We start from the raw sequence: 24,292 nt of genomic DNA, 5'->3' as shown, positions 1-24,292 counted from the left end.
TGATTACCATGTGACTGACATGTTGTAGTCACAGCCATGGTGCTTTTCCAGCGGCAGTTTCCCCTTTGATGGAAATGAAACAGAAGTCTGGTTTATCCAAGCAGAAGATGACACTACTGTTCCTCATGATAAAAAAAAAACATTTTTACGCCACCGTTATATTTATATATATATACATACAGTACATGCATTAAATATATATATTTATATATGTATGTATATATATCTGTATATGCATATGTGTGTGTGTGTGTATGTATATATATATGTGTATGTATGTATGTATATATGTATGTATTTATGTGTGCATATATGTGTTAGTATGTATGTGTGTATATATATATATATATATATATATATGCATATATGTACATATATATATACATATTTATGTATGTATATATATGGTATGTGTGTATATATATACATACATATATATATATATATATATGGGTATGTGTATATATGTATATATATACATATATGTATATATACATATATATGGGTATGTGTATATATGTATATATGTATATACATATATATATATATATGTGTATGTGTATATATATATATATATATATATGGGACGGTGTGGCGCAGTGGGAGAGTGGCCGTGCGCAACCTGAGGGTTCCTGGTTCAAATCCCACCTAGTACCAACTTCGTCACGTCCGTTGTGTCCTGAGCAAGACACTTCACCCTTGCTCCTGATGGGTGCTGGTTGGCGCCTTGCATGGCAGCTCCCTCCATCAGTGTGTGAATGTGTGTGTGAATGGGTAAATGTGGAAGTAGTGTCAAAGCGCTTTGAGTACCTTGAAGGTAGAAAAGCGCTATACAAGTACAACCCATTTATATATATATGTATATATATATATATATATATATATATATATATATATATGTATATATATATATATGTATATATATATATATATATATATATATATATGTATATGTATATATATGTATGTATATATATATAAATATGGGTATGTGTATATGTTTATATATATATGCACACACATATATATATATACAATATATATATATGTGCATATATGTTTATATATATGTATGTGTATATATATGTGCATATGTATGTATATATATGTGTGTATGTATGTGTGTGTATATATATGTATATATATATAAATATGGGTATGTATATATACATATATGTTTATATATATATATATATGTATATACACCTATGTATATGTATGTGTGTGTATATATATGTATATATATATAAATATGGGTATGTATATATACATATATGTTTATATATATATATATATGTATATACACCTATATATATGTGTGTATGTATGTATATACAGTATATATATATATGCAAATACATATGTGCGTATGTATATATATATTCATATATGTTTATATATATATATATGTTTAAATATATATGCACACACATATATATACAGTATGTATATGTATATATATATATATATATGTATACACATGTATATATATGCAAATATATATGTGCGTATGTATATATATGCATATATGTTTATATATATGTATGTGTGTGTATATATATATGCATATGTATGTATATATATGTATATATGTGTGTATGTATGTTTGTGTATATATATGTATATATATAAATATGGGTATGTATATATGTATGTACATACGTATATATAAATATGGGTATGTATATATGTATGTATATACGTATATATAAATATGGGTATGAATATATATATATATGTATATATATACACCTATATATGTGTGTGTATGTATGTATATACAGTATATATATATATATATATATACATACATGCAAATACATCTGTGCGAATGTATATATATATTCATATGTTTATATATGTATATATATTTATGTATATATATATATTCATATGTATGTATATACATGTATATATTTGTGTATGTATGTTTGTGTGTATATATATGTATACACACACATACATACACATATATATACATGTATATACATACATACATATGAATAATATATATATATACATAAATATATATATATATGGGTATGTATATATGTATGTATACATGTATCTATAAATATGGGTATATATATATGTTTATATATATGTAGATACACCCATATATGTGTGTGTATGTATGTATATACAGTATATATATACAGATCTATATATATACATGTATATATATGTGTGTGTGTGTGTATATATATATATATATATATATATATATATATATATATACACATATACATACCTGGTTCAATCCCCACCAAGTACCAACCTTGTCACGTCCATTGTGTCCTTGAGCAAGACACTTCCCCCTTGCTCCTGATGGGTGCTGGTTAGCGCCTTGCATGGCAGCTCCCTCCTTTAGTGTGTGAATGGGTAAATGTGGAAGTAGTGTCAAAGCGCTTTGAGGACCTTGAAGGTAGAAAAGCGCTATACAAGTACAACCCATTTATCATTTATGTATATGTGTATATATATATATATATATATATATATATATACGTGTGTGTGTATATATATATATATATATATGTACAGTATGTGTGTATATGTGTATATTTATATATGTATGTATACATGTATATACGTGTGTGTATGTATGTATAGGTGTATATATGTATGTAAAGGTGTATATACATATATATATGTTTGTAAAGGTATATATATATATATATATATATATAATATATATATATATATATATATATATATATATATATATATATATATATATATATATATATATATATATATATATATATATATATATATATACTGTATATATGTGTATACATGTATATGTATACTCTCCGCACCTGAGGTGCACACAAAAGATGCATGGTCATATTGTTTAGCTCCAAAAAAAAGTGAATTGCCGTCCTTTCCTCCACTTCTTCTCCGCAGGATACAATTACATGGACGTGGCGAGGCCCCAGCGCGTGAGTCCAACACGCCGACACAAAGCACTTCCTGCTGTTCAAACAGAAACTAAAGTGATGTCGATGTTTCTCCAAACACTCACTTCCTGTTTTGCAGATGGAAGATCCTGTGGCTGACTCTGTGCCAGCCTCACACCGCCATGGAGGTGGAGGTCAGCCTCCCACTGCAAGACATAACCACCTGTTGCATTCCCACTCATCTCCTCCTCCTTGTCTCCAGTACCTGCCTGTGTATAACCCGTCTGACCAGGAGAAGGAGAACCCCAGTCTGTTTGCCAATAATGTCCGGAAAGTCATGGCAAAGTAAGTCATTTCATTTTAATAGTTTTTAAGTCAGCCGCTATTCATTTCTTCCTCTTCACCCTCAGAGCGTTGGAGGTTCCTCTCACAGATTTGTACTTTGAGGACCGCGAGCTCAGCTTTGCAGAGGGGCCCCTGAAAGTCTACGACCCCAGCAGCCTTTTGGAGCTCAACCACCTGCTGCTCCGCCTCAGGTAAGCAAGCGTCCATGAGGCCCAACACTGACCCCTGCTGGTCGCATGCGGGAACGCATTAGAGACGTCAAGGATGAGCCCGCCGCAATCCTTTCAGATAAAATCCATCCTAAAATAAATAGATGAGTAAATCCCACAAGGGAAATAAATATTGAACTAAAAGAAATATCAAATAATTCAATAAACATCTCTCAGATGGAACATAAAATACAAACACATTAAGACTAAAAGAACATAACTAATTAAATAAATGAATTAATAAATACAATACAAATAAAGGAAGAGTCATAGAATATAATTGAATCAATATAAGAATGATTGAATAGCTAAATTCCACAGGGAAAGTAAATAGATTACATGTTAAATTATTAGTAATAGGAAATAAATAAATAGATGCAACAGGGGGAAATTAACAGTAATAAAGAATAGCGAGATGAATAAATCCCACTGGGAAAATTATTATAATACATTAGAAGAATTAGGAAGTGATTAAATAAATTAATACATCTCACAGGGGGGGAAATTATATACATCGTAAATTAATAGTAATAAGAAATAAATAAATCCCACAGGGAAAATGTATAGAATAAATATCAAAATAATACTATTAGGAAATAAGTAAATAAATAAATCCAACAAGGATTAAAACAGATGTTGAATTAATAGAGAGAGGAACTATAGAAATAGGAATATAGGAAAATAATTAAATAAATCCTACAGTGATAATAAATATATTACAAAAATGTGAATACTAATAGAAAATACATAAATCCCATGGGGAAAATAAATATTTAAATATCACATTAATAGTATGTAAACAACTATACTAGAAATTAAATAGATCCTACATAGAAATAAATGGAACAAGTGATACAGGAATAGTAATGGTAAATTATTATTATTATATTACTAAATGCATGAAAGAATAAATCCAACAAGTAAAATAAATAGCTGTATATAAATATTGAAATGTCGAAATAAAAAATCTAAATAATCAGCCCCAAGGTCAAACATAAATAAATAAACTGCTGTTAAACCTAAACTGTAAAAACAAAAAGATGAGACGGATGAAGATTCTTCTGAGTTGGATTATTTTATTTTTTATTACTGCTTCATTCATACAAAAATAAATAAATAGAACATTCTACAACTGTAAAAAATCAGTATGATGTTTGTTTGGAATCAAAATTGTGAGATTTGTCTCGTGCTAACAAGTCACTGATGATGAACTGTTTAATAACTCTCTCACATTCTTCTCTGCAGGCTCAAGACGACGGAGAGCTGGTTGCAGGAGCAGGTGAGCACAGTCAGGAAGCTGCGCAAACATCTTCTGACTTTGGAGGACTTTGCCCTCTTCCTCCGTGTGTGTGTGACCGACACACTCCGACATATCCACGGCCTCTTTGCCCAGGTATGTCTCCCTCTTGTGGACACTTGCAGGCGTAGCACAACTCTCACTACTTTGTGTTGTTCAGAAAGAGGGCCAGATAGACACTATGTCTCCCTCTTGTGGACACTTGCAGGCGTAGCACAACTCTCACTACTTTGTGTCCGGCAGGAAAAGGGCTATGCGGACATCCGGCACTTCCTGCTTGCCTTGTCCACCATTCACAGGCCGTCCAAGGCAATGGACACCCTCAAGATGGCCTTTGAGGTAAGACCACCATGTTGTGGTGCTCTACAAAGGATGCTTCTTTACATGGCTTGTGTTAACACGAAGGGCGCTCACTGGTGCACAGATGTATGATGATGACTGGGACTGTGACACCACCGCTCAACTCCAGGAGCATGACCTCGCCGCCATCCTGGAAATAATGTTGGGGGTGAAGGAAGTGGAACTGTCCATGGTGCTAAAAAAGCTGGGACCACCACATACGGGCAAAGTCACCTACGGTACGTGACACTGCACTGCACCTTATACTGCCTCTACGTACTAGTATCTAATAGTACTTATGTACTATTTGTACGTATACGTACTAGTATATAACATATATAGACACGTGTGTGTATATATATATATATAAAATCATACATATATATAGGTGTATATATATATAGACGTATATACATCTATACATGTATATATAAATATATATATATGCACACATATATGTGTGTATATATATATACACATATATTTACATATGTATATACATGTGTTTGTATACATATATATGTATATAAACATATTTATACGTATATGTGTATTTATGTGTACATATGCATATATATGTATATAAACATTTATACGTATATGTATTTATGTATGTATATATTCATATGTGTGTATATATATATATCTGTGTATATATACATATACACGGATATATATGTATATGTGTGTGTATATTTCTGTGTATATATACATACATATATATATATATGTGTGTGTTTATGTAAATGTGTATATATGTATATATATATATAGATATGTATATACATGTGTGTAAATATATATATACACACATATATACATGTGTGTATATATATATATATATACATATATGTATAGTAGTACGTATACGTACATATGTAATAGTATATAACATATATATATATACATACACATATATACACACATACATATATGTGTATATATAAATATGCATGTATTTATGTATATACACACATATATGCAAATATATATACTTATGTATATACATATATGGAAGTAAATATATGCATATATATGTAAATACGTATACATATATATTCATATATACACATATACACATATAAATGTGTATATATATATATATATATATATATGTATATATATACACATGTATACACACACGTACATAAATATATATGTATAAACACATAGATGTATGTATATATACATATGTATGTATGCGTAAATATGTATAAATGTATATATATAAATATTTAAAAGTATGTATACAATTACATGTATATATATCTGTGTATATTTATATGTATATTTATATATGTATAAATGTAAACATGTATATAATTGTATGTAGATACGTATATGTGTGTATACATATATATACACGCATCTATATATATTTGTATATATACATACATATATATTTGTATGTATACATATATCTATATATACAAACATAAATATTTGAATATATACATTAATTTATATTTATACATATATATACATGTATATATGTATACATACACATATGTATATATACAAATATATGTGTATGTATACAAATATTCATATATATACATACATATGTGTATATATATATATGTATCTATATATACATATAAATACATATGTATGAATAAATATATATATCTGTTTATATATGTATATATTTATACATATATATGTATGTATACATATCTGAACAAATATATACATTTACAAACACATATACATATGTTTGTATGTATATTTATATGTATACATATGTGTATATATATGTGTATATACAAGTGTATATATTTACACACACATATACAGTATACCCATACAAATATGTATACATATATTATTTGTATATGTGTGTATATATCTATATATACACACATATATATTTGTATATAAATAGATTTATATGTATATATACAAATATATATAAATGTATATGTACACACACGCATAAATATATATTTATACATGCAGTATATATATTTGTATATATACATACAGTATATATTTATATATGTATATATATATATACATACAGTATATATATGTATACATATATATATATATATACACACATAAATACATGTGTATGTATGTATGTATACACATATACTTGCATATATGTATATACACACATATATACATTTATGTATATATATGTATATATACGTATTTGTATGGATATAAATGTGTATATATAGATATTTATATGTACGTTTGTATATGTATAATTGTAAATATGTATATAATTATTTGTGTATATATGTGTATTTATATACATGTATATATATGAATGTGTATATACATATATATTTGTATATATACATACATATATACACAAGTACATATGTATGTATACAAATATATATATATATTTATCAATATATATACATATAAATACATAATGTATTTATGTATGTATCGGTTTCTATATGTATATATATATATATATATATATATATATATGTACATTTATATGTATATATATATATATATATATATATACATATATGTGTGTATATATACAAATGTATATATTTATAAATATATATATATATACAAATGTTTGTATATAAACACACACTTATTTATATATGTATGAATATATATATATATATGTGTATACATATACATATTATTTGTATATGTGTGTATATATACAAACATATATACACACATAAAATATAAATAAATATACATACATATATATATATATGTATATATATACATATATATATATTAATACATACGGTATATATTTATATATATGCATACACATATGGTTGTATATACATATATATATATACACACACACATGTAAATGTGTATATAAATGTATATATCTGTTTAAATATGTAGATGTGTATTTATATATATGGATATATATATATGTATCATACATAAACAGATATGTATATATATGTATTTATATATGTATATATATATTTGCATATATATACACAAAATATATATACATGTGTATATGAATGTGTGTATATATTATATATGTATATTTATATGTATATATACAAATATATACTTATACATATATGTTTGTATGTATAAATATATATATTTATACATATATATATATGTTTGTATATATACACATATATTTGTATACAAATATATACACACATGTATATATACAAACATATATATATGTGTGTGTGTATATATATACACACACACACAAATATACATATATGTGTGTATACATAAACATGTATATATATACAAACATATATATGTATAAATATATGTATTTATACATATATATATGTATAAATATATACATTTATACATACACACATATGTATATTTGTATACATACACATATGTAAATGTGTATATAATCGTTTATATATGTATGTATATATTTATATATAAACATATATATACACATATACATATATGTATATTTATATGTATATATGTACATATGTGTATATAAATATAATTACACACATATACATGTATTTATATGTATATGTTTATATATATAATACACATGTATATTTGTATATATATACACATATACAAATTTGTATTTGTGTGTAGATATGTTTGTATATATACACATATATATTTGTATAAATACATATGTATAAATATATGTATATATATTTATACATGTATACATATATAAATGTATATGTGTATATATATATGTATACACATATATATACACATTTATGTATATATATGTATACACATATATATACACATTTATGTATATAAGTGTATATATCTGTTTATATATATATATTTGTATATAGACATATTTATATTTGTATATATATACATGCATATATAAATGTATATAACTTTATATATTTATATTTATATATGTGTGTAAACATACATATGTATATGTATATATGTGCATATATACACATATGTATATATATATGTTTGTATATATAAATATATATGTATATATCCAAACATATATATATACATAATGTATAAATATATAAATACAAATGTATGTATATATGTATACATATTTATACATATATATGTATATATTTACATACATATATGTATATATATACATTTTTATATATACACATATATATGTATATTTATACATATATGTATACAAATACGTGTGTAGATATATACAATATATTTACATATATATACATATAAATAAATATGTATGAATAAATATATATGTAAATATACATATATGTATATATTTTTATATATACATATACATATATATTAACATATATATATATGTATTCAGAATCATATATTTATATATACACGTATAAATATATATATATAAATATTTATATACGTAAATATACATTTATATGTATAAATATATATCTATATACATTTACATGTATAAATATCTATATATCTATACACATGTATATATATTTGTAAATATATATACATACATACATATATTTATACATACATATTTTTTAATTTTCCTGAAGGAACTCTCCTGAAGGAATCAATAAAGTACTATCTATCTATTTATATACATATATGTACATTTATATGTATATATACAAAAAAATATATATACATATAAATACATATGTATGTATAAGTATATATATATGTATATCTACACACGTGTACATGTGTATATAAATGTTTATATATGTATATATATATATTTGTTTATATACATATATAAACATATACATATGTGTGTATGTATATATGTATATATACAAATATATATATATATATATATATACATATATATTTATACATATATATACACATATACAAATATGTATACATATATGTATACATACAAATATATATATATGTGTATATATATAAAATGTATGTATATATATATTTATACATATATGTATATATAAACATAAATATATGTATCCATATATGTATATATATACATGTATATATATATATATACATATATATATATACATATATATACGCACATATGTAAATATGCATATAAATATCTGTTTATATATGTATACATGTATATGTATATAAATCTATACACACATACATGTGTGTATGAATATTTATGTGTATATATACACATATATACATATAAATAGACAAATATATATATATATATACACAATCATATATATGGATTCATATGTAAAAATACAAACTTGTATAAATATATACATATGTAAATATACATTCATATGTATAAATATATATACATATGTATAAATGTATATACATCTATGTATATTTGTAAATATATACATACATACATATATTTATACATATATATATGTATAAATATATATGTATGTGTACATATATACATATATTAACAGATATATACACATATACATGTGTGTATATGTATGTATATATATTTGTAAATATACAAATAAGTGTATGTATACATATATATTCATATATATACACACACATATATGTATACACATATATAAGTGTATATATATATATATATATATATAAACGTATGTGTATGCATGTATATGTATGTTTACATATATGTACATGTGTTTTTATAAAAATACATATGTTGTGTATATGTATGTATATATATATACACATACATGTATATACATAAATATATTTATAAATATATATACTTACATACATATACACGTATATATATACATGTATACACATATATACACACACAAATATATACATTTATAAATATATATGTGGATGTATATATGTATATATATATTTTTATACTAATAAATCTATATATACACACATATGTATGTATGTGTATATTAGTACGTACGTTAGTACTATAGTCTGATACAGCTATGCATCATTTTAGTAATTGAGTCATTCATTGATTGTGTTTATTTATCCACTTATTGTATGATACACTTATTTTTGCTTCAATGTGTACTTTGGGGGGGGGGAGTGGAAATAAAGATTCTTCTAATGACCTTCATTCTTTTCCTACATAGACTACAATGGACATTTTACCATCATTTAATTTCTTGGATTGAAAACACAACGAAAATAACCACCTGATGAACCGAAAAGCGGTTGTACGTACTGTGCCTGTATGCACACAATATACTGTATATGCACATGTGTATATATATGTATATAAATATTTGCATATATATGTATATACACACAAATACAATTATATACATATATGTACATACATATCCTTATTTATACATATACATACATATATATATATACACATATATAAATATTTACATATATATGTATATATACACATACATATATATACATATATATTTATACACATATATATATATGTGTATATATACACACACACATATATATATATATATATATATATATATATATATATACATATATATACAAATATAAATATATATGCATACATATGTATATTCATATATATACATATATGTATTAATACATACATATGTATATATAGACATATGTATATACACATATATATACACATAAATACATATATATATACATTTGTATATACATATATGTACTAATACATATATATACATTTATTTACATTTATGTATATATATACATACATACATGTATATATACACATATATACATACATGTATATATATAAGTATACATATATGTATATATATACATATGTATATCTACATATACATATATATATACATGTATATGTATATATATACATGTATGTATATATGTATACACATACATATGTATACATACATATATGTACATACATGTATATATATACATGTATGTATATAAGTATACATATATGTATACACATACATATGTATACATACATATATGTACATAAATATATATATAGAAACACATATGTACATATATATACATATATATGTATATAGATATTTTTATATATATGTATATATACACATACAAATTTACATACATATAAATACATAGATACATATTTACAGATATATGTATATATACACACACACACACATATATATATATATATCTTTATACATATATATGTACACATGTATATATATATGTATATATGCACACACACATATAAATGGGTTGTACTTGTATAGCGCTTTTCTACCATCAAGGTACTCAAAGCGCTTTGACACTACTTCCACATTTACCCATTCACACACACATTGATGGAGGGAGCTGCCATGCAAGGCGCCAACCAGCAACCATCAGGAGCAAGGGTGAAGTGTCTTGCTCAGGACACAACGGACGTGACGAGGTTTGTACTAGGTGGGAATTGAACCAGGGACGCTCGGGTTGCGCACGTCCACTCTTCCACTGCGCCACATACATATATATATACTCATAAATACATATATATAAATATATACAGATGTATATACACATAAATATACATATATGTACTAATACATATATATGTATGTTTATATATACATTTATATACACACATATATACATACATATATACATATGTATATATATATACATATATGTATTAATACATACATACATACATATGCATATATATACACATAAATACATATATATATATATAAATATTTATATACATATATGTACAAATATATATATGTAAATATGTATGTGTATATACACATTTATGTATATATGTACATATATATGTATATACACACACATACAATTATATACATATGTGTACATACATATACTTATTTATACATACATATATATACACTTATGTATGTATAAATATTTACATATATATGTATATATACACATACATATATATATATAAATATATATACACATATAAATACATAGATACATATTTACACACACATATATATATGTATATATACACACATATACATATATATTTATACACATGTATATATATGTGTATATATGTATACATATATATTTATACACATGTATATATATATCTGTGTATATATGTATATATATATATATATATATATTTATATGTGTGTGTGTATACACACACACACACACGTTTTTATATATATACACACACACATATATAAATATATATATACATACATATGTATATACATATATATGTATATACATATATATGTAGATATATGTATATATAAACATATGTATATACACATATATATACATATGTGTAATTATACATTTATTTACATTTATGTGTATATATATATACACATATGTATATATATACACATACATACATATGTACATATGTATATATATACATATATGTATTAATACATACATACATACATATGCATATATATACACATAAATACATATATATATAAATATTTATATACATATATGTACAAATATATATATGTAAATATGTATGTGTATATACACATTTATATACATTTATGTATATATGTACATATATATGTATATACACACACACAATTATATACATATGTGTACATACATATACTTATTTATACATACATATATATACACATTATTATACACTTATGTATGTATAAATATTTACATATATATGTATATATACACATACATATATATATATATAAATATATATACACATATAAATACATGGATACATATTTACACACACATATATATATGTATATATACACACATACATATATATTCATACACATGTATATATATGTGTATATATGTATACATATATATTTATACACACGTATATATATATCTGTGTATATATGTATATATATATATATATTTATATGTGTGTGTGTATACACACACACGTTTTTATATATATACACACACACATATATATAAATATATATATACATACATATGTATATACATATATATGTATATACATATATATGTAGATATATGTATATATAAACATATATGTATATACACATATATATACATATGTGTAATTATACATTTATTTACATTTATGTGTATATATATACACATATGTATATATATACACATATATACATACGTGTATATATATTTACATATATACATGTATGTATATAAGTGTAAATATATGTATATATACATATGTATATCTATATATACATATGTATATCTATATATACATATATATACATACATATGTATATACATATACAGTATATGTACATATATGTATTAATACATACATATATGTATACATAGACATATATGTATTAATACATACATATATGTATATATAGACATATATGTATATACACATAAATACATATATAAACATTTGTATATATACATATATGTACTAATACATATATGTATAAATATACATTTATTTACATTTATGTATATATATATACACATATATACATACATGTATATATAAGTATAAACATATGTATATATATACATACGTATATCTATATATACATATATATGTATACACATATGTATATAAATATGTATATACACACATACATATGTAAAAAAACATACATATATATATATATGTACATACATATATATACACATATATGTACATATTGGACATATATATGTATATATACACATACAAAATTATATACATATATGTACATATAATTATATATACATATACATATATATACACATACATATATATTTATACATATAAATACATAGATACATATTTACATATATGTATATATACAGACACACACATATATATACCCATATATATGCACACACACATATATAAACATATATATATATATATATATACATATATATATATACATATATGTATTAATACATATGTATATATATCTACATATGTATATACACATATGTAAATACATATATGTATATTTGTATGTGTATACAGTATATACATTTATATACATATATACACACATATATACATATACATATATATACATACACATATGTTTATATATATATACATATATATATGCATATATGTATTAATACATACATATATGTATATATACGCATATATGTATTAATACATACATATATGTATATATACGCATATATACATATATATGCATATATATATACACATAAATACATATATATAAATATATATATGTATTTATATACATATATGTATATACATATATATATATATATATACATATATGTACAAATACATATATGTAAATATGCATGTGTATCTATATACATGTATGTATATATACATGTATATATATATATATATATATATATATATATATATATATATATATATATATATATATATATATATATATAGCCAAGTTTTTTTCTGAGGTGGTATTTGGTGGGAGAAAAGTTTGAGAACCAGTGAAATATAGAAAAATACAACACTGTAAATAAAGTGATTATTGGGAATCTCTTCATAATACATAACAGAACATCAATATAGATGCTAAAACATCTATATAATTCCCTCTCTCAAATGCTCATCGTGTGTCACAACTACATTTACAACACACTCAGACTCATCACCACTAGTACTGATTGTAATATTTACATTATCAATACTGCATATAGTTTGATCATGTATTATATAGAAGTTTTAGCATCGATATTGATGTTCTGTCATGTATTAAAAAGAGATTCCCAATAATCACTTTATTTACAGTGTTGTATTTTTCTATATTCCACTGGTTCTCAAACTTTTCTCCCACCAAATACCACGTCAGGAAAACTTGGCTATATATATATATATATATATATATATATATATATATATATATATATATGTATATTTAATGCAGTAATTAAACGTTGGTAAAAAGTACACGTATGAGAAGAACGAGTACAGGTCCATTTTCCCCAGAATAAATGTTGAAGCTAAAAAGTGTGGATTCCACAATAAGTGGATGGATGATTCAAATAATGCATGTGTTGCCTTAGTGCCACTTTGATTCTGTTTCTCACCTTTGCTCTTCTTTGCCCAGATGAACTTCGGCGTTTGGTGGAGGAGCATCCTCACTTTGTGGAGGACTACCTGGACTTCAAAGACCACCCCCGCCATTTCTGTGTGGGCCCACCTGACACCTGCAACGGACACATGCACCACAAACACAACTGAGTGGAAGCATTTTCTCATTCCTATTGAACTTTCTTCCCTCCTGTTGCCTCAGCAGCCAGGAGGAAGCACCTGTGAACGTGATAACTGTCACTATTAACATCTGCTCTACAAAACTCTTGTACATTGTTCAGGAGTAGTGGAAGTGCTTAAGGATATTTTCTTTCACTATTGTCTAACAGCGCCAAATTTGGCTCGGGTGTAGCTCAGGGCAGACTTCAATGATTTAGCTAGGGCGGCCGCACCGGTGACCTTTGGGGTCGCCACAGCGGCCAATCAAATATGGCCGCCACTTGTAATAGCTTGTCCATCCATCCATCCAATTTCTACCGCTTATTCCCTTTGGGGTCGCAGGCGCCTATCTCAGCTACGATCGGGCGGAAGGCGGAGTACACCCTGGACAAGTCGCCAACCCAGATAGACAGACAACATTCACACTCACATTCACACACTAGGGACCATTTAGTGTTGCCAATCAACCTATCCCCAGGTGCATGTCTTTGGAAGTGGGAGGGGCCTATCCCCAGGTACATGTCTTTGGAAGTGGGAGGGGCCTATCCCCAGGTGCATGTTTATAGAGGTGGGAGGGGCCTATCCCCAGGTGCATGTCTTTGGGGGTGGGAGGGGCCTATCCCCAGGTGCATGTCTTTGGAAGTGGGAGGAAGCCGGAGTACCCGGAGGGAACCCACGCGTTCACGGGGAGAACATGCAAACTCCACACAGAAAGATCCTGAGCCTGGATTTGAACCCTGACTACTCAGGATCTTCGTATTGTGAGGCAGACGCACCAACCCCTCTGCCACCGTGAAGCCCTCCAATAGCTTGTCTCCAACATTTGAAACAGATGAACTACAAATGTGAACTTGCTGTCTATTTCATGTATTTTGATAATTAGAAATATGTTGGAATGCTCATTTTTATTCATGGAAGTGTCTACACCCCTAATTTGCATATTTCCAAGTGTTTTTTTTTGTTATTCTGAAGACATTGGAAGTAAGTTGGGCATTGCTATGAGTAAAACCTGCTGCAACATGGCTATGTTGTCCATATGGAAATTCAAGTGCTCTAATACATAAATGATCATAAATCTGATCATTCCGATATGTTTCTGATGCTCAAAAATAGTTTGCTGCGATGATGTGGCTACTTGTCCAGGTTGTACGCCGCCTTCCGCCCGATTGTAGCTGAGATAGGCACCAGCGCCCCCCGCGACCCCAAAGGGAATAAGCGGTAGAAAATGGATGGATGGATGGATGGAAAAATAGTTTGCCAAAAAGTATCAAAAGTTAAAGGCCTACTGAAATGAGATGTTCTTATTTAAACGGGGATAGCAGCTCCATTCTATGTGTCATACTTCATCATTTCGCGATATTGCCATATTTTTGCTGGAAGGATTTAGTAGAGAACATCGACGATAAAGTTCGCAACTTTTGGTAGCGAATAAAAAAGCCTTGCCTTTACCGGAAGTAGCAGACGATGTGTGTGTGACGTCACGGGTTGTGGAGCTCCTCACATCTGAACATTGTTTACAATCATGGCCACCAGCAGTAAGAGCAATTTGGACCGAGAAAGCGACAATTTCCCCATTAATTTGAGCGAGGATGAAAGATTTGTGAATTAGGATATTGAGATTGAAGGAATAGAAAAAAAAAGCGACGGCAGTGTGAGCGTTTCAGATGTAATTAGACACATTTACTAGGATAATTCTGGAAGATCCCTTATCTGCTTATTGTTTTAATAGTGTTTTAGTGAGATTTTAAGATTGTAAAAACATACCTCGAGGTCGGATGGCTGCGGTGAACACGAAGTGTCTCAGAGAGAAGCCGAGGAGCCAAGCTCACGGCTGCCTTTTAAACAGCTGCTGCAGGACGACGAATAATCCAATGATTTCTCCGGTAAGATATACCATATTTTTCGGCGTATAAGTCGATCCGGAGGATAAGTCGCACCTGCCGAAAATGCATAATAAAGAAAGGAAAAAACATATATAAGTTGCACTGGAGTATAAGTTGCATTTTTGGGGGACATTTATTTGATAAAATCGAACAACAAGAATAGACATTCGGAAGGCAATTTAAAATAAATAAAGAATAGTGAACAACAGGCTGAATAAGTGTACGTTATATGAGGCATAAATAACCAACTGAGAAGGTGCCTGCTATGTTAACCTAACATATGATGGTAAGAGTCATTCTAATAACTATAACATAGAGAACATGATATACCTTTACCAAACTATCTGTCACTCCTAATCGCTAAATCCCATGAAATCTTATACGTCTAGTCTCTTACGTGAATGAGCTAAATAATATAATATAATATATTTTACAGTAATGTGTTAACAATTTCACACATAAGTCGCTCCTGAGTATAAGTCGCAAACTATGAAAAAAACTGCGACTTATAGTCCGAAAAATACGGTATATCACAATTTCCCCATCCAAAAACATGCTGGTTGACGTAGAGAAAACATGTTCGCTTGACCGCTCTGTGTTAAAGCTTCACAACAAACAAAGAAACACCGGCTGTGTCTCGGTGCTAAAGTGAGCTGCAATACACCACTTCCCACCTACATCTTTCTTCTTTGATGTCTCCATTATTAAATGAACAAATTGCAAAAGATTCAGCAACACAGATGTCCAAAATACTGTGTAATTATGCCATTAAAGCAGATGACTTTTAGTCGCTAGTGGGGGAGCGATAATATTTCCTGACAGTCCGTGATGTCACGAGTACGCATCATCATTCTGTGACGTTTTCAACAAGAAACTCGCGGGAAATTTAAAATTGCAATTTAGTAAACCAAAAAGGCCGTATTGGCATGTGTTGCAATGTTAATATTTCATCATTGATGTATAAACTATCAGACTGCGTGGTCGCTAGTAGTGGCTTTCAGTAGGCCTTTAAGGTACACCTCATTTTTACATAGCCTCCATCTTGGAAATATGTTAATGAGGTGTCCAGACACACCCAATCATAAAGATGATTTTTCCATCATATTTCTATTTGTCAAAAAACAGGAAATAGAGACCAAGGTTGGATTTGTAGCTCATCTAGCCAAATCCTTTAAGTATGCCGTGAGCTACACTTGTGCCAAATTTGGTGCTTTTAGACAAAAGTGAACAAACACACCCTAAAATCTCCCTAAGGGCCCCCACTAAGTACCCTGCTCTCCATTACTCGATTTTTCACAATTTCATTTTCTCTAATATTATTTCTGGTTGGGCTTGACCACCTCCAAGCACTTGTATTTGCTACATGCTAAGTGTGACACATAAGAGATGCGTGTGGACTGACGCCTGTTCAATAAATGAAGCTAGCAAGTACCCGTAACCAAGCAACACCAAAACGTTGAGGTTTCATTTGGATGAACATTACACACAAATAGTTGTTCTACTACTTTGGTCAGCTACCAAGCCTCACCACTTAAAGGATTGTCAGAGCATTATGGCTGCCATAGTCAGATGTACTGTGCTTCAACATACAGCTATTAAGTTGGGTATATAAGGAGCCCAAAATGGCCCCTGTTATCTGGCGTCTTGTTTCGGAATATAATGCAAAAATAGCACGAATGCAGTGGGCACTAAGAATGGTGCTCACACTAAATACTCACTTAAGCACTGTTCTCCCTCATTGCTTGACTTCCTGTCAAAATATCTACGTCTCGACAAGCTGCACACTGACTACTCTAAAGTACATCCAAGGTAAGTGCATATATATATACACAAACACATATACATACACACACTCATAGGCGCATATACACACATATATACACCCACGCATAAACACATATGCATAAGTGCATATGTAAATCCACGTACTGTATAAGCGCTAATGTACACCCGCACATAAGCGCATATACACACATACATGCACATATACACACACAGTATATACACACATACATGCACATATACACACATACATACACATATACACACATACAGTATATACACACATACATGCACATATACACACATACATACACATATACACACATACAGTATATACACACATACATGCACATATACACACATACAGTATATACACACATACATGCACATATACACACAGTATATACACACATACATGCACATATACACACATACAGTATATACACACATACATGCACATATACACATATAAACAGATACAGTATATACACACATACATGCACATATACACATGCACATATACACACACAGTATATACACACATACATGCACATATAAACACATACAGTATATACACACATACATGCACATATACACATGCACATATACAGTATATACACACATACATGCACATATACACATGCACATATACACACATACAGTATATACACACATACATGCACATATACACATATACACACATACATGCACATATACACACATACAGTATATACACACATACATGCACATATACACATATACACACATACATGCACATATACACACATACAGTATATACACACATACATGCACATATACACATATACACACATACATGCACATATACACACATACAGTATATACACACATACATGCACATATACACATATACAGTATATACAACAGCGTGGCTTCGTAAAAAAAGAGTGCGGGTTCTTTCCTGGCCCGCCTGCAGTCCAGACCTGTCTCCCATGGAAAATGTGTGGCGCATTATGAAGCGTAAAATACGACAGCGGAGACCCCGGACTGTTGAACGACTGAAGCTCTACATAAAACAAGAATGGGAAAGAATTCCACTTTCAAAGCTTCAACAATTAGTTTACTAAATTGCAATTTTAAATTTCCCATAGTGTGTCCTGTTGAAAACGTCGCGAAATGATGACGCTTATGTTGACGCCTGCCTGTGACGTTATTGGTCGGAGCGTACATTTTATCCCAGCACCACTCAAGGCTAAAAGTCGTCCGATTTAACCGCATAATTACACAGTATTTTAAACATCTGTGTTACTGAATCTTTTGCAATGTGTTCAATTAATAATGGAGACGTCAAAGAAGAACGCTGTTGGTGGAAAGCGGTAGATTGCAGCTGCCTTTAGCAACCGAAACACTTTGTTTGTTGTGAAGCTTTAATATGGAACAGAGCGGTCAAGCGAACATGTTTCTCTACCACATGTCAACCGGCAGGTTTCGGTGAGAAAATTTTGGTAATAAGTTGGCTCTTACCGGAGACATGAGCGGAGCTTGCGTCCTCCTGTAGCAGCTGTCAAAGAGGCAGCTGCGACTTTCTTGGCACCTCCATGGCTTCCATCAGAGACACCCCGACTTTCAGGTATGACTTTATAATCTCACTAAAACACTAGTATTAGTATTGGGATTGTGCTGAAAATGTTAATTTTCCTGAAGGAACTCTCCTGATGGAAAAAACAAAGTACTATCTATCTATCTATCTATCTATCTATTTTAATTTTCCTGAAGGAACTCTCCTGAAGGAATCAATAAAGTACTATCTATCTATCTATCTATCTATCTATCTATCTATCTATCTATCTATCTATCTATCTATCTATCTATCTATCTATCTATCTATCTATCCATCCATCCATCCATCTATCAACACAATAAGCAGATAAGGGATTTTCCGGAATTATCCTAGTAAATGTGTCTAATAACATCTGAATCGCTCTCACTGCCCTCGGCTTTTTTCTTTTCTTCTTCTAGTCCTTCAGTCTCACTATCCTCATCCACAAATCTTTCATCCTCGCTCAAATTAATGGGGATATCGTCGCTTTCTCGGTCCGAATCTCTCTAGCTACTGTTGGCCATGATTGTAAACAATGTTAGGATGTGAAGAGCCCTACAAACAGTGATGTCACGAGCATATTGTAAAGGCAAGGCTTTTTTATTAGCGACCAAAAGTTGCAAACTTTATCATCGATGTTCTCTACTAAATCCTTTCAGCAAAAATATGGCAATATGGCGAAATGCTCAAGTATGACACATAGAATGGACCTGCTATCCCCGTTTAAATAAGAACATCTCATTTCCGTAGGCCTTTGGTTGGATTGAGTTTGTGGACCCCAGGAAGACTAGTGGGTTGTCACGGCAACCAGCTAATGGGGATCCTTAAAAAAATAAAAATCAAATCAAATAACGAACATTTGTTAAAGCACGAGCGTACACAAAAGTACCACAAATGTAACAAACCAATCTTGTTTGTACAAAAGGAATGCCTTATTGTTTAGGCGGTGGGTTCTTGGCGTCCACATGGTGGCGCCAGCCGCCCGATTGAGGCCAGACGCACCAGTGCCCACCTGATGGACAGGAAAAGCATGACCTCATCCTCTTCCTTTCATTCCTCCAGGTAAAAATAGACAGATTAAGCCCGGGCTTTGATGAGAGAAGCCTACAGAGGAGGTGTGGAAGCTGGCGAGAAAGAGAGGGAGCGACTAAACGGATCGTTCTGCTCCAAATCCAATTCCTAATAGCTGCAGGGAGGGCGGGTGGGAGGGAGAGGAAAACATAGTCAAAAGTAAGGCGAGGGAGGGGGGGGGGGGTGGAACAATTAAGACCTGCCTTCAGGCCCCGAAGAAGACGCTTTGATGAGAACATATAAATTGCTCCGTGAGCGAGCGGAGGAGCCTCTCTGGAGTCTTCCTCAGATACTGGCGCCTCAAAGGAATCGCCGATAAAAAGACGGCGCCCGCAGCCCGACAAAGCTGGGGTGTCTTCTCGGTATTGTGAGGTAAACACACCTGAGGTCTGCAGGGTCAAAGGTGGGGTGTCTTCTCGGTATTGTGAGGTAAACACACCTGAGGCCTGCAGGGTCAAAGGTGGCCCAGCTGACCCACTTCTCCCGACAGCAAGTATCATCGTGTCCTGTACACCACACGAAGAGAAATATTGTGTTTGTGCAATGGGGGGCTGACGGGGAGTGTGTCGCTAATTGCGTTACCGTGGCAACAAGGCTGACTCTTCAGCCCAAAGTCTGGTTTGTGCCCGGATAAACCCACACATACCATGGGAGGACTGCACCGCTCCCATTTTTACTGCAGGTAACAATATTGTGGAGGACTTTAGGTCAGGGGTCACCAACGCAGGTCGCCCGTAAGGACCAGATGAGTCGCCCACTGGCCTGTTCTAAAAATAGCTCAAATAGCAGCACTTACCAGTGAGCTGCCTCTATTTTTTAAATGTTATTTATTTACTAGCAAGCTGGTCTCGCTTTGCTCGACATTTTTAATTCTAAGAGAGACAAAACTCAAATAGAATTGGAAAAGACTTGGTCTTCACTTGTTTAAATAAATTCATAAATTTTTTTTACTTTGCTTCTAATAACTTTCAGAAAAACAATTTTAGAGAAAAAATACAACCTTAAAAATGATTTTAGGATTTTTAAACACATAAACCTTTTTACCTTTTAAATTCCTTCCTCTTTTTTCCTGACAATTTAAATCAATGTTCAAGTAAATTCATTTTTTTATTTTAAAGAACAATAAATACATTTTTATTTAATTCTTCATTTTAGCTTCTGTTTGTCGACGAAGAATATTTGTGAAATATTTCTTCAAACGTATTATGATTAAAATTCGAAAAAAATATTTTGGCAAATCTGGAAAATCTGTAGAGTCAAATTTAAATCTTATTTCAAAGTCTTTTGAATTTCTTGAAAAAAAAAAAATTCCCGTGTCCCTCGGGAAGTCCTGTGGGGAGTGCTCAGAGAGTATGGGGTATCGGAATGTCTTATTGTGGCAGTCCGCTCCCTGTATGATCAGTGTCAGAGCTTGGTCCGCATTGCTGGCAGTAAGTCGGACACGTTTCCAGTGAAGGTTGGACTCCGCCAAGGCTGTCCTTTGTCACCGATTCTGTTCATAACTTTTATGGACAGAATTTCTAGGCGCAGTCAAGGCGTTGAGGGGTTCCGGTTTGGTGGCCGCGGGATTAGGTCTCTGCTTTTTGCAGATGATGTAGTCCTGATGGCTTCATCTGGCCGGGATCTTCAGCTCTCACTGGATCGGTTCGCAGCTGAGTGTGAAGCGACCGGAATGAGAATCAGCACCTCCAAGTCCGAGTCCATGGTTCTCGCCCGGAAAAGGGTGGAGTGCCATCTCCGGGTTGGGGAGGAGACCCTGCCCCAAGTGGAGGAGTTCAAGTACCTAGGAGTCTTGTTCACGAGTGGGGGAAGAGTGGATCGTGAGATCGACAGGCGGATCGGTGCGGCGTCTTCAGTAATGCGGACGTTGTATCGATCCGTTGTGGTGAAGAAGGAGCTGAGCCGGAAGGCAAAGCTCTCAATTTACCGGTCGATCTACGTTCCCATCCTCACCTATGGTCATGAGCTTTGGGTCATG

At 29.7% G+C, this 24,292-nt stretch overlaps 1 protein-coding gene and 1 long non-coding RNA gene across 3 annotated transcripts in view; one reads left to right on the top strand and one right to left on the bottom strand.

Annotated features, from left to right (window-relative positions):
* Positions 1–19,336, top strand: part of lpcat1 (lysophosphatidylcholine acyltransferase 1) — a 42,880-nt gene extending 23,544 nt beyond the window's left edge. Inside the window, exons 7-14 of one of the 2 annotated variants that reach the window (XM_061882536.1) lie at positions 2,911–2,945; positions 3,043–3,097; positions 3,166–3,248; positions 3,314–3,439; positions 4,703–4,850; positions 4,998–5,093; positions 5,179–5,332; positions 15,857–19,336. In XM_061882536.1, the coding sequence (XP_061738520.1) occupies positions 2,911–2,945; positions 3,043–3,097; positions 3,166–3,248; positions 3,314–3,439; positions 4,703–4,850; positions 4,998–5,093; positions 5,179–5,332; positions 15,857–15,990 (831 nt within the window). In that variant the 3' untranslated portion in view covers positions 15,991–19,336. Of the gene's footprint in view, positions 1–2,910; positions 2,946–3,042; positions 3,098–3,165; positions 3,249–3,313; positions 3,440–4,702; positions 4,851–4,997; positions 5,094–5,159; positions 5,333–15,856 lie in introns of those variants that run through there. The other variant, XM_061882537.1, reaches the window with a different exon arrangement.
* LOC133540058 (uncharacterized) overlaps positions 4,522–24,292 on the bottom strand; it is a 567,296-nt gene continuing 547,525 nt past the window's right edge. The window contains exons 11-14 of the long non-coding RNA XR_009803535.1: positions 22,697–22,820; positions 17,764–17,936; positions 15,837–15,956; positions 4,522–5,244 (exon numbers count right to left, since the gene is read on the bottom strand). This is a non-coding gene — a long non-coding RNA (uncharacterized LOC133540058). The remainder of the gene's footprint in view (positions 5,245–15,836; positions 15,957–17,763; positions 17,937–22,696; positions 22,821–24,292) is intronic.

This window comes from Nerophis ophidion, linkage group LG21, assembly GCF_033978795.1.
Source record: "Nerophis ophidion isolate RoL-2023_Sa linkage group LG21, RoL_Noph_v1.0, whole genome shotgun sequence".
Lineage (NCBI taxonomy): Eukaryota > Metazoa > Chordata > Actinopteri > Syngnathiformes > Syngnathidae > Nerophis > Nerophis ophidion.
This window is presented reverse-complemented; position numbering and strand designations above follow the sequence as displayed.